This window comes from Pongo abelii, chromosome 7, assembly GCF_028885655.2.
Source record: "Pongo abelii isolate AG06213 chromosome 7, NHGRI_mPonAbe1-v2.0_pri, whole genome shotgun sequence".
NCBI lineage: Eukaryota > Metazoa > Chordata > Mammalia > Primates > Hominidae > Pongo > Pongo abelii.
Window position 1 is genome coordinate 105,811,749 of NC_071992.2, and position 14,881 is coordinate 105,826,629.

A 14,881-nucleotide genomic window follows, 5' to 3' on the forward strand; every position below is an offset into this window, starting at 1 on the left:
TGGTGTATCCTTGAGAATAAGAACTACGTCTTGTGTATTTCTATATCACCAGTACCTAGAGCAATATTTGGTATAGAGTAGATGTAAAAAAAGTTTACATATTAAACTATTAACTGAAAAAAATTTTAAGTTGATATTTACTAAATACCTAAGCTAAACTATCATTCTGCTAGGTCCTTGTGACATAGGATGTACTTAATATTTACTATTAATTCTAAATTCAGATATTTAAATGACTTCTGCCACTTTCTCTATGTGACCTCTAGAAGCTCACTGGCATTTCCTTTAAGACACATATCTCTAGAATCCATTTTCACTTGCACATAAGTTTGGAAACAATAAAAATTATAAATGTTCATATAATCACTGAATAATTTAATATAGGCTCAGTGAGGTGGCTTGCTACTGCTCAGCACTTTGGGAGGATGAGGCGAGAGGACTGCTTGGGGCCAGGAGTTAAGAGACCAACCTGATCAACATAGTGAGACTTCATCTCAACAAAAAAATTTAAAAATTAGCTGGGCATGGTGGTGCGCACCTATAGTCCCAGCTACTCAGGAGGCTGAGGCAGGAGGATTGCTTGGGCCCAGGAGTTCAAGGCTACAGTGAGTTATGATCATGCCACTGTACTCCGGCCTGGGTGACAGAGCAAGACTTTATGAAATAATAATAATAATAAGCTAATGACCCAAAATAACTGGTGTTTGTTAACAGATTACTTACAATTTTCTCCTTGTTAAAAATACCACAACGGCAAGAACTTGGTCTCATCTATTCACCTCTTTATCTCAAGTGCTTGCCATAATACAGGTATATAACAAATGTTCAATAAATATTTGCTGAATAACAAAAGAGTGAATATAAAAATAAAGGAAGGAGGAGAGAGAAGGGAGACTCGTTCACTCTGTTCCCCCAAAGTTGGTTGTGCTATAAAATTATTTTATTATCAGAGGACTATGACTTGGAACCCACCTAAACCTACCTACGAAAATGTGCAAGAAGTAATACTACTTACAGTGTACTTTTTAATTCACTCTCATGACTTTGTTTCTATAGGAAATAATACATCAGAAAAAAGTACCAGTCTGGCAGTCAGAAAACCAAATTTTAGAATTGGCTTGGCCATGAAGTAGTTATGTACCTTAACTTTTCTCAGCTTTGGTATACCTTATCTTTTAATAGAATGATTAGATGATCTCTAAGGCCCTTTCAGCTATAAACACAATTTCAACAGTGGGTGACAAAATTTTGTTGCTCCACACTGGAAAACATAATCTTGTATACCAATAGCTTAGTTCAATTATGCAAAATATTTATACCTATTACAAACAAGTACCGTGCTGGCTGCTGCTAGGGGATCCCAAATTAGTAAGAGCCTACAATCCATCTAGTGGCTGAAAGAGGCATGGAAACAACTGGTTATGTCCAAAGTAGGAAGAAACTCCGGCTGGAATGCAAAAAAGCTACTGAGCATAGAAACAGAATAATTAAATCTGACTTGGAGGAGTTGGGAGTGAAAACAATTTAGAAGAGCCTCACGAAGGAGGTAATCATTTGTAGAATGAGTCAGATTTTGATGAGCAGTACTGAACATTCTAGGAATGGAACATGATGTTCAAGGTGAGGAAGTGTGGGAACTATAAAAAATATGGCACACATATTCTGTAGAGAGACTATGTAAAAAAGGTGAGGTCAGGAGGAGGAAGGCTGCAGCTAAACTACTGAGGACTCAGAAGTCTAGACAAAGGGCTTGGAGATTTATTCTGTGGATAATAAGAGCTAGTTAAAATTTCTGAGAAAAGAGAAGGTAATTTAATAGTGGCATAGTGAAATATTAACTGTAGAGATGAGTCTAGAGTAAGGACCATTACTAGGGCAATTATTAATAAAACCAGCACTCCAGAGAGAAGGATGTAGAAGGTTCAAATAGGGTACTGGCTGTGAGAAGGGGACAGTCACAGACCTCTTGAGCAGAAGCTGTAGAGTGAGAATTTCAGGTCTTGGTGATAAAATGGAAAAGGAAGAATAAAAAATGTCCAAAGTTTCCAGTCTGAGTGCTTCTTCTTTTTATATAAAAGAAGGATCCTCTCTAGTTCATTTCTTCTCAAGATTATTCTAATTTAGTGGTTTCTGGAGTTTGTATAGGAAACAGGGGCTTAAAAATCAAACAAAACAAACCAAAAAACTCAGATGTCTAGGATGCATCTCAGAATGTTTTGAATCATGGAGAATGTACGTTTGTATTCAAAATTGTTTCTGAAGCATATATCTAGTTGAGAATTGATTTTCTAAACAGAGAAACACAGGACAGTGACCCCAAATGGGTGCTGAGACAAGGGGAGCTACTGACTTAGACCTAATTCACCGTTTTTATATGTTTGTTGTAGTTAAAGTCTAAAATTACTGATACTGATCTTTTTTGTGTAAGAGAACAGAAATCTATCAACAAAATAATATCTATAGCACCTGCTAGTTCTAAAAGTTGTGCATATTTCTAGTAGACAAGGAAGGAGTAGTTTCTCCAAGAATATGGCTCTCTTTGGTGTCCACATTTAAAAAGTTCCCTTGTCAAGAGCCTGAAGAGTTGGCCTTTAGCTTTTTACTCTATGGATGAATTACGGGAATTTGGTGAAAATATTAATCATATCAGGATTCCACCAAAATAAGTGATTTGGTTATATTTAAAACTTCACAAGCACTTAGGACTATGTGTATTTGAAGGTTACCTATGTACAGACACAAACATATCTAGTACACTCAACAGGATAGGGTAGAGATGTCAGTTGAATAAACATTCTTATCCAAATAATAAAATACTAGCCTGTCAAATTTTATCAGATGTCTATGCTTTTGCATCAGCTCCCAATCATCCCTACACCACCATTTCTCAAAACGTCACACATTAAAATATAAGCCATTTGTACTGCAACGTAATGTCGTAACAGCTTTAAGACTCAGCTTGAACCAATTACTTGCTGTGACCTCCAGCTAATTTCCTAACCTCTCTGTCCGTCAGTTCCCTCATCTACGAAAAGCAGATGATGCTCTTCCCTCTATCTTATAAGGATTGTTTTGCAGATTAAAGTTTGATGATGGTAAAGTGCTAACTCTAGTCTCTGCACACTCCAGAAACAGCAGTTATTATTACTACTCATGGTTAGTAACGATCTACATACCTAATAGCTTCCTGGTCATTAGGCCGTAATGGCTAACTCCTTCCAAAATTTAGCTTAGCACATTCCTTACTTGTTTAAACCAAGGTTGCAGAGCACTCAGGAGATACACGGACTGACTCCATAGTTGCCATTCAATGGACTACAGTGAACGATGCTCCCCGGAGTGTGCAATGTGGTGGTGCTGTTCTCTAACTTGTCTCTTTTAGCCCAAGTTCAATAGCTGCTGATCAAATAACTACAGAACAAATCCAGGAAGCAAATAAATATATAAGGAATACAGGATGGATGCTCTGAGAGCTAGGCAAATTAGATAAACGTTAGTAGAGAGAATAAATGTAAAAATCTCCAAGGTAAAAAAGCAAGAAGAAAATAAAGAAACCACTTTTACAACAACTTACTAAAAAATTTTTTTTTAAAACTATGGAAATGTGTTTTAAATAATAAAGGGGAAACAGTGACTGTCTCTGAATACATTGGCTTTCATGATTAACACTGAGATTATTATAATGCACATTCTTCATCTCAGTAAATGGCACCACCATCCACCCAGTTACTTATGCCAGGAAACTAGGAGTTGTTTCTAACTGCTCCACAGGAAATTCCCACCAGGTCTAGTTCTAAAATACATCCTGAACCTGTTCATTTTTCTGCATCTCTACTACTACCATGCTGGTCCAAGGCATCAGGCTCCTTCACATCCAGATTTCCACAATAGCATTCTATTCATATCTCCTTTTACATTGTCGGCCCTTAGAATTCTCCACACAAACCTAAGAGTGATCTGTTCCTTCTACCTGGAATTATCCACCACCCAGATCCTCACACAGCTGCCTTTTCTCATCATTCAGGACACATGGCTCAAATGTCACCTCCTGAGACTTTCCTTGAATACCTATCTAAAACAGCCTACTACCATCACTATTACATACATCACCTTGTTTTACCTGTCTTTATATTTGGCTTGATCTGAACTTACCATGTATGTTCGTTTGTTTGGTTACTAAATCTTGATCTTCAGAACATCAAGTTTACAATAACAAGGATCTTTCTTACTTTATTTACCACTTCATAACAGTTTCTGCTACATGGCAGCCACAAATATTTACTGAATGAATAAATGAAAGTATAAATGGATGAATTTTAAAACATGGTGAATATGGTCACCCCTAGCAAGTATATGAGTAACGTATATTTAGCTTATTGATTTACATAATAAAGTTGCTAACGAATCAATAAAATAATGCTTCAATTACCTGTACTGGGATGGCCCTGAGGATCACAGTAATTCTTTGTAGTCATGAAAATCACCGCCAATCCAATTTCTGCTTCAGGAATAGGTCTAAGACCTTGCCTATTAGAATAAAATAGTTTAAGTATGATAATATATTAAAACTAGCAACTTTTATTCAGACAATGTCAAGATAAAGCAACCTCTTTTTTTTTTCCTCCCAAATAATTTTATGGTATAGACAGAATTTCAAATGCAGAGTACTATAATAGCTTACTCACTCGGGCACTGTTACGTTGACAAGTCCACCATCTTTTAATAACTCCATTAACTTCATCTGTAAAATAAGGGGCTAAAGAATATAGATCTTCCCAGTTCTAAAATTCTACAATTTTTGGAATAAAAAGAAAACAGTACTACCCAAATTAAACAACAGAACAGGCTTTTATGCCCAGGCATGGTGGCTCATGCCTGTAATCCCAGCACTTTGGGAGGCTGAGGCGGTTGGATCACTTGAGGTCAGGAGTTTGAGACCAGCCTGGCCAACATGGTAAAACCTCGTCTCTATTAAAAATACAAAAATTAGCTGGGTGTAGTGGTGCATGCTTATAATCCTAGCTACTCGAAAGGCTGAGGCAACAGAATCGCCTGAACTTATGAGGTGGAGGTTACAGTGAGCTGAGATCGCGCCACTGCACTCTAGCCTGGGCGACAGAGCAAGACTCCATCTCAAAAAAAAATTTTTTTAAATCACCACAGGCTTTTACAAACAAATCTATGGATACTGTGATACTAAGATGAAACTTCAAAGAGAAGAAAAAAAGAAGGGAGAGAGGAAGGACGGAGAGAAGTAGACAGAACTATACCTAAGGTATATCTATACATGTGTTACAACTTTTAGTAAATCAAATCATTTTGCCAAATTTACATGTATTAAGGTATCTTCACATTAAAGGAATCTTCTGGTGAATCTATTTTTTGTTGTTCTGTAAGGTCAATGACTGATTTTATAAAAACAAAAATACACCATTTAATATCATATAAAAATTACACCCCAAATTTTAACAAACAACTACAAAATGTCTTTTAATACTCATTGTAAAGATTTTTTTTTTTTTTTGAGACAGAGTCTTGCTCTTTCACCCAGGCTGGAGTGTACTTGTGCAACCATGGCTCACTGCAACCTCTGCCTCCCAGGTTCAGGCAATTCTTGTGCCCGTAGCTTCCCAAGTAGCTGGAAGCACAGGCGCGCACCAACACACCCAGCTAATTTTTGTATTTTTTGTAGAAATGGGGTTTCACTATGCTGGCCAGGCTGGTCTCGAACTCCTGGCCTCAAATGATCCGCCTTCCTTGGCCTCCCAAAGTGCTGGGGTTACAGGCGTGAACCACCTTGCTCGGTCAAGATATTTTAAATGGTTAGTTTGTAAGGTCTTTTTGAAATGCTTAATGTGTCTTTTTGTGTGTACTGAGTTTACTTAAACAGGATTCAGTTATATGTGCAATTAAAGTATCAGACTAAAAAAATAAAATTTAAAAAAGCTTTATAATCAAGTGATCACATGTACCTACCTATAATTTAGGTAATTCAAAACTGGTATTTTATTACTCTACTAACTTTTGCAACTATAAATTATACTATGTGAATTAGTTATAAAGAATGGTTACATAAAATAGAAACGTTTTAATACATATTTAATAATGCTCTACAGAAATTACATCACCCTTAATGGAGAAGCACTGGAAGCATTTATTTTAAAGTCAACAGTGAGATAAATGTGGCCATTTTCACCACTTCCATTCAACACTGCTCTGGAGGTCCCAGTTGGTATGGAACAAAAAGACAGAAAAAAGAGGTATCAGAGAAATAATGATTAGAAAGGAGAAAGCATGATTTATAGAAAAGACTATAGATAAATTATTAGGAAAAAAGAGGAGTCTGGCAAGATGGCTGGATATAACATGAATATCTGAATGTCAGCTGAATTTCTTTACAGCAGTAGTGAACTAGAAAAAGTACTTAAAGTGACAATATCATTCATTTATAATAATATTAGAGAATATGTACCAGCTAGGAATAAATAACAGTAAGATATTCAAGATCTCTCTACAGAAAATATAAAATTCTATTAAGAGATTTCAAGAAAACCTAAATAAATGGAGATACCACATTCAAGGATAAAAACAATTAAAATTTACATAAATTGTTAATTCTCAAGTTGCCTTGTAGATTCAATGCACTTCCTAATCAAAATCCAAACAAACTTTAACAAAAGATGATTCTAAACGTAAATGAAAAAATAAAGGGCCAAGAATAGCCAGGATGCTTCCGAAGAAGAGCAAAAAAAGACTTGTTATACCAGCTAGGAGGACTTCATCGAAGTTATACTAATTAAGACAGTGTGGTATTGGTACAAAGAAAGGCAGACTGATGAATGAAAAAGAATAAAGTCAAAAACACAAAAGTGCATGTAACTTTGGTATAAAACAGAATTTCAGATAAGTTAAAAACAAATGTCAAAAACAAAAAATGGTATAAAAATACTAGTAAAAAACATATAGGTGAGTATCTTTAAAGCACTGACTAAAACAGAAAAGATTTTTACTATATAGCAGGTCCTCGAATAACATCATTTCATTCAGTGTCATTTCATTAGAACATCGGCAAGAAAAAAACTGATTCCTAACCAGGGCTGCTGTCTGTGTGGAATTTGCACTCTCCCCCAGTGTCTGTGTGGGTTTTCTGTGTGTACTCTGCTTTACTACCACATTCCAAAGATGTGCACATTAGGTGAACTGGTATGTCCAAATTGTCCCAGTCTGAATGAGTGTGAGTGGGTGTGTCAGTGTGCCCTGCAATGGAATAGTGTCCTATCCAAGGTTGGTTCCCACCTTGCACCCTGAGCTGCTGAATAGGCTCTGGGCCACCCACAACTGTAAACTGGATTCCGGATGACAGTTATTTCACACAAGAGAAAACTGGGCTAGGGATAACCATGTAAGTTATTTTCAAAGATCTGGCTGGTATTTTAGACGACAGATATTTTCAGACACTTGCTGTGTGAAAAATAACTAATTAAATAATTGGTGAACAAAATAAATGTGTATTATGCATAGATCAATGATGAGCATGTGTCATGGACCAAGCATTATGATTCATCCAATTCTGTGCTAGGCTGGGGAACAGGTCAAGAAAGAAGGAAAAGCAGGAGGAGATGATAAAGAGAAAATAATTAAATTAATAACAGGAAGAGTTACCAAATTTGAGCTAAGATACCAGAAAAAGGTCTCAGCAAGAACAAAAATCATGGTTCTATTGTTCCCCTAGACATTTTTTTTTTTTATTATACTTTAAGTTTTAGGGTACATGTGCACAATGTGCAGGTTTGTTACATATGTATACATGTGCCATGTTGGTGTGCCGCACCCATTCACTCGTCATTTAGCATTAGGTATATCTCATAATGCTATCCCTCCCTCCTCCACCCACCCCACAACAGTCCCTGGAGTGCGATGTTCCCCTTCCTGTGTCCATGTGTTCTCATTGTTCAATTCCCACCTATGAGTGAGAATATGCGGTGTTTGGTTTTTCGTCCTTGCCATAGTTTGCTGAGAATGGTGGTTTCCAGTTTCATCCATGTCCCTACAAAGGACATGAACTCATCCTTTTTTATGGCTGCATAGTATTCCATGATACACATGTGCCACATTTTCTTAATCCAGTCTATCGTTGTTGGACATTTCGGTTGGTTCTAAGTCTTTGCTGTTGTGAATAGTGCCACAATAAACATACGTGTGCATGTGTCTTTATAGCAGCATGATTTATAATTCTTTGGGTATACACCCAGTAATGGGATGCCTGGGTCAAATGGTATTTCTAGTTCTAGATCCCTGAGGAATTGCCACACTGACTTCCACAATGGTTGAACTAGTTTACAGTCCCACCAACAGTGTAAAAGTGTTCCCGTTTCTCCAAATCCTCCCCAGCATCTGTTGTTTCCTGACTTTTTAATGATTGCCATTCTAACTGGTGTGAGATGCCATCTCATTATGGTTTAGATTTGCATTTATCTGATGGCCAGTGATGATGGGCATTTTTTCATGTGTTTTTTGGTTGCATAAATGTCTTCTTTTGAGAAGTGTCTGTTCATATCCTTCGTACACTTGTTGATGGGGTTGTTTTTTTCTCGTAAATTTGTTTGAGTTCATTGTAGATTCTGGATATTAGCCCTTTGTCAGATGAGTAGGTTGCGAAAATTTTCTCCCATTTTGTAGGTTGCCTGTTCACTCTGATGGTAGTTTCTTTTGCTGTGCAGAAGCTCTTTAGTTTCATTAGATCCCATTTGTCTATTTTGGCTTTTGTTGCCATTGCTTTTGGTGTTTTAGACATGAAGTACTTGCCCATGCCTATGTCCTGAATGGTATTGCCTAGGTTTTCTTCTAGGGTTTTTATGCTTTTAGGTCTAACATTTAAGTCTTTAACACATCTTGAATTAATTTTTGTATAAGGTGTAAGGAAGGGATCCAGTTTCAGCTTTCTACATATGGCTACCCAGTTTTCCCAGCACCATTTATTAAATAGGGAATCCTTTCCCCATTGCTTGTTTTTCTCAGGATTGTCAAAGATCAGATGGTTGTAGATATGTGGCATTATTTCTGAGGGCTCTGTTCTGTTCCATTGATACATATCTCTGTTTTGGTACCAGTACCATGCTGTTTTGGTTACTGTAGCCTTGTAGTATAGTTTGAAGTCAGGTAGTGTGATGCCTCCAGCTTTGTTCTTTTGGCTTAGGATTGACTTGGCGATGCGGGCTTTTTTGGTTCCATATGAACTTTAAAGTAGTTTTTTCCAATTCTGTGAAGAAAGTCATTGGTAGCTTGATGGGGATGGCATTCAATCTATAAATTACCTTGGGCAGTATGGCCATTTTCACGATATTGATTCTTCCTACCCATGAGCATGGAATGTTCTTCCATTTCTTTGTATCCTCTTTTATTTCACTGAGCAGTGGTTTGTAATTCTCCTTGAAGAGGTCCTTCACATCCCTTGTAAGTTGGATTCCTAGGTATTTTATTCTCTTTGAAGCAATTGTGAATGGGAGTTCACTCATGATTTGGCTCTCTGTTTGTCTGTTATTGGTGTTTATGACTGCTTGTGATTTGTGTACATTGATTTTGTATCCTGAGACTTTGCTGAAGTTGCTTATCAGCTTAAGGAGATTTTGGGCTGAGATGATGGGGTTTTCTAGATATACAATCATGTCATCTGCAAACAGGGACAATTTGACTTCCTCTTTTCCTAATTGAATACCCTTTATTTCCTTCTCCTGCCTAATTTCCCTGGCCAGAACTTCCAACACTATGTTGAATAGGAGTGATGAGAGAGGGCATCCCTGTCTTGTGCGTTTTCAAAGGGAATGCTTCCAGTTTTTGCCCATTCAGTATGATATTGGCTGTGGGTTTGTCATAGATAGCTCTTATTATTTTGAGATATGTCCCATCAATACCTAATTTATTGAGAGTTTTTAGCATGAAGGGTTGTTGAATTTTGTCAAAGGCCTTTTCTGCATCTATTGAGATAATCATGTGGTTTTTGTCTTTGGTTCTGTTTATATGCTGGATTACATTTATTGATTTGCGTATGTTGAGGCAGCCTTGCATCCCAGGGATGAAGCCCACTTGATCATGGTGGATAAGCTTTTTGATGTGCTGCTGGATTCGGTTTGCCAGTATTTTATTGAGGATTTTTGCATCGATGTTCATCAAGGATATTGGTCTAAAATTCTCTTTTTTGGTTGTGTCTCTGCCAGGCTTTGGTATCAGGATGATGCTGGCCTCATAAAATGAGTTAGGGAGGATTCCCTCTTTTTCTATTGATTGGAATAGTTTCAGAAGGAATGGTACAAGCTCCTCCTTGTACCTCTGGTAGAATTTGGCTGTGAATCCATCTGGTCCTGGACTTTTTTTGGTTGGTAAGCTATTGATTATTGTCACAATTTCAGAGCCTGTTATTGGTCTATTCAGAGATTCAACTTCTTGCTGGTTTAGTCTTGGGAGGGTGTATGTGTCGAGGAATTTATCCATTTCTTCTAGATTTTCTAGTTTATTTGCATAGAGGTGTTTGTAGTATTCTCTGATGGTAGTTTGTATTTCTGTGGGATCAGTGGTGATATCCCCTTTATCATTTTTTATTGCGTCTATTGATTCTTCTCTCTTTTCTTCTTTATTAGTCTTGCTAGCGGCCTATCGATTTTGTTGATCTTTTCAAAAAACCAGCTGCTGGATTCATTAATTTTTTGAAGGGTTTTTTGTGTCTCTATTTCCTTCAGTTCTGCTCTGATTTTAGTAAAAGTGACGGAGAGAATGGAACCAAGTTGGAAAACACTCTGCAGGAGATTATCCAGGAGAACTTCCCCAATCTAGCACGGCAGGCCAACATTCAGATTCAGGAAGTACAGAGAACGCCACAAAGATACTCCTTGAGAAGAGCAACTCCAAGACACATAATTGTCAGATTCACCAAAGTTGAAATGAAGGAAAAAATGTTAAGGGCAGCCAGAGAGAAAGGTCGGGTTACTCACAAAGGGAAGCCCATCAGACTAACAGCGGATCTCTCGGCAGAAACTCTACAAGCCAGAAGAGAGTGGGGGCCAATATTCAACATTCTTAAAGAAAAGAATTTTCAACCCAGAATTTCATATCCAGCCAAACTAAGCTTCATAAGTGAAGGAGAAAGAAAATACTTTATAGACAAGCAAATGCTGAGAGATTTTGTCACCACCAGGCCTGCCCTAAAAGACCTCCTGAAGGAAGCACTAAATATGGAAAGGAACAACCGGTATCAACCACTGCAAACACATGGCAAAATGTAAAGACCATCAAGGCTAGGAAGAAAACCGCATCAACTAACAAGCAAAATAACCACCTAACATCATAATGACAGGACCAAATACACACATAACAATATTAACTTTAAATGTAAATGGGCTAAATGTGCCAATTAAAAGACACAGATTGGCAAATTGGATAAAGAGTCAAGACCCATCAGTGTGCTGTATTCAGGAAACCCATCTCACGTGCAGAGACACACATAGGCTCAAAACAAAGGGATGGAGGAAGATCTACCAAGCAAATGGAAAACAAAAAAAGGCAGAGGTTGCAATCCTAGTATCTGATAAAACAGACTTTAAACTAACAAAGATCAAAAGAGACAAAGAAGGCCATTACATAATGGTAAAGGGATCAATTCAACAAGAGCAGCTAACTATCCTAAACATATATGCATCCAATACAGGAGCACCCAGATTCATAAAGCAAGTCCTTAGTGACCTACAAAGAGACTTAGACTCCCACACAATAATAATGGGAGACTTTAACACCCCACTGTCAACATTAGACAGATCAACGAGACAGAAGGTTAACAAGGATACCCAGGAACTGAACTCAGCTCTGCAGCAAGCAGACCTAATAGACATCTACAGAAGTCTCCATCCCAAATCAACAGAATATACATTTTTTTCAGCACCACACCTATTCCAAAATTTACCACATAGTTGGAAGTAAAGCACTCCTCAGCAAATGTAAAAGATCAGAAATTATAACAAACTGTCTCTCAGATCACAGTGCAATCAAACTAGAACTCAGGATTCAGGAACTCACTCAAAACCGCTCAACTACGTGGAAACTGAACAACCTGCTCCTGAATGACTACTGGGTACATAACGAAATGAAAGCAGAAATAAAGATGTTTTTGAAACCAACGAGAACAAAGACACAACATATCAGAATCTCTGGGACACATTCAAAGCAGTATGTAGAGGGAAATTTATAACACTAAATGCCCACAAGAGAAAGCAGGAAAGATCCAAAATCGACACCCTAACATCACAATTAAAAGAACTAGAAAAGCAAGAGCAAACACATTCAAAAGCTAGCAGAAGGCAAGAAATAACTAAAATCCCCTAGACTTCTAATCTTCTCCAGAAGACACTTAATCTTTACCACAGATTTCCTATACTCACTTCTGACATCTAATCAATACAGCCACGGCAATCACCAATCACAACGTTGCCCTGCTGAAGTTCGGTCAATAGCTGGCTTCACTGGCCACTCTGCTTTATATAATTGCCCCTTCATGGGCTTGAACTAAGTTAACAGGTATCATTTGAAGTGACAGTCTTTCTCAAAATATAATACTGCATTCCCTCCAAAAAACATATTGTGGCCAGGTGGGGTGGCTCACACCTATAATGCCAGCAATTTGGGAGGCTGAGGCAGGCAGACCACTTGAGCTCAGGAGTTCAAGACCAGCCTGGGCAACATGGCAAAACCCAGTCTCTACAAGAAATAAAGAAATTAGCAGCAGCGTGGTGGTGTACGCCTGTAGTCCCAGCTACTTGGGAGGCTGAGGCAGGAGAATTGCTTGAGCCTGGGAAGCGGAGGCTGCAGTGAGCCAAGATCACACCATTGCACTCCAGCCTGGAGTGAAACCATGTCTCAACATCCCCCCACCAAAAACCCAAAAAACCATATTGTAACAAAGGCCAAATGTCACCTCATGATCAAGGCACCAGCGTCTGAGCTACCCAGTACTCCAGCTACTTTTTTTTAACCTCAGGGTGTCAATATATGCTGAAAGTAGAGCCTGGATTCCAGAATCCAACTGCCTGGGCTCACATCCTGGCCACCCTGCTCACTGCCTCTGCTATATGAAAACCCCCTTCTGCCTCAGTTCCCTCATCTGCACAGTGAGGACCACAACAGTAAATAACATACAGGTTGAAGATTAAATGTTTATACATACATAAATTCTTAGACCAGGACCTGCTATGTAGGATAATTTTTTTTTTTTTTAAATGTATTACTGCTGTTGCTCTGCCTGGCACATTCTTTGTCTGGCTCTTTGAAAAATTGGTCATAGGTAAGACATCGCCTAAAAGAGGCCTTCTCTGTTTGGAATAAGCTTCTTCCCTACTGCCGGGTTACTGCTTCCTTTATATACATGTGTAACGATTTGTTTACTTGTCTTTCTCTGTCTCTCCCTCTAGACAGTAAACTCCAGTGATGGCAGAGACCGTGACTATCTTGTTTTTCATTATATTTCCAGTGCCTAAAACACAATGGAACTACAGTAAATTTGTGTTGTAGTAGTAAGATAGTATTTTTGTTATACAGTATATCTTCTTTTTTACAGTAGTTAATACATCTCAATTAAGTAAAATATTTATAGGATAGATGACTAAAATTTTACTTTTTATTTCAGCAAGCCCATAAGAGAAAAAAAGAAAATCCCCCCATGGTCAGAAGGACTCCTGGGACAGGAAAAATGAATCTTTTGTAGGAAGCTGGCTGTGGACTTTTCAGGCATATAAACACTTTAGTCCTCACCTACTTTTTGCCACATGAAGAGTAATTTAGTCAGAAGACTGCCAAGCCTGATATTTCTACAATAGTTACTGGCTTCAACAATGCTAAGATTATTAATGCAAATTAAGGTCTAAGAAAAATCCTTCAGTTAGCTCTTTTACAGTCTCCCTCCACACTACAAACATCATTTCAACCTATCTGACTTTTTTTCTGCTTTCCCATAATAGCCTGTATAAGGATAGAAATGTTTATATGTCTTTCTAATGGGTAATAACCATCAAAGGGCAAATACATTTCAATGCTAGGCAATTGCAGAAAACCTTTTGCCTTTGAGTTTTAACTTTCTCAAATGCAACATATTCTGCAAAAAAAACCCTTAATACTACTTTGTTAATTTACAGAGGTAAATTCTACAAATTCTATTAAAGTAACAAAAAAGCATAAAATATTTTTGAGTAAAACTGTCATGAGTAAAGATATTCTATATCTAATATACCAAGTCACAATTAATTTTCAAGTATATTACACTATAAAACCTTTTATTAATTCTTTTATCGGCCGGGCGCAGTAGCTCACGCCTGTAATCCCGGCACTTTGGGAGGCCGAGGTGGGTGGATCATCTGAGGATGGGAGTTAGAGACCAACCTGGCCAACATGCTGAAACTCCATCTCTACTAAAAATACAAAAATTAGCTGGGTGTGGTGGTGCACACCTGTAGTCCCAGCTACTAGGGTGGCTGAGGCAGATGATCGTTTGAACCCAGAAGGCAGAGGTTGCAGTGAGCTAAGATTGTGCTACTGCACTCCAGCCTGGACAACAGAGCAAGACCCTGTCTCAAAAAAATAAAAAATAGGCCAGGCACGGTGGCTCATACCTGTAATCCCAACACTTTGGGAGGCCGAGGCAGGAGGATCACCTGAGGTCAGGAGTTCAAGACCAGCCTGGCCAACACGGCAAAACCCTGTCTCTACTAAAAGTACAAAAATTAGCTGGGTGTGGTGGGGAGTGCCTGTAATCCCAGCTACTCAGGAGACTAAGGCAGGAGAATTGCTTGAACCCAGAAGGCAGAAGTTGCAGTGAGCCAAGATCGCGCCGCTGCACTCCAGCCTG

The 14,881-nt window shown here is 38.2% G+C and overlaps 1 protein-coding gene across 5 annotated transcripts in view; it reads right to left on the bottom strand.

The window, feature by feature from the left end:
• NBN (nibrin) overlaps positions 1-14,881 on the bottom strand; it is a 55,979-nt gene that overhangs the window by 26,571 nt on the left and 14,527 nt on the right. For all 5 annotated transcript variants that reach the window (XM_054560853.2, NM_001204362.1, XM_063726280.1 and 2 more), the window contains 1 exon segment: positions 4,430-4,527. In XM_054560853.2, the coding sequence (XP_054416828.1) occupies positions 4,430-4,527 (98 nt within the window).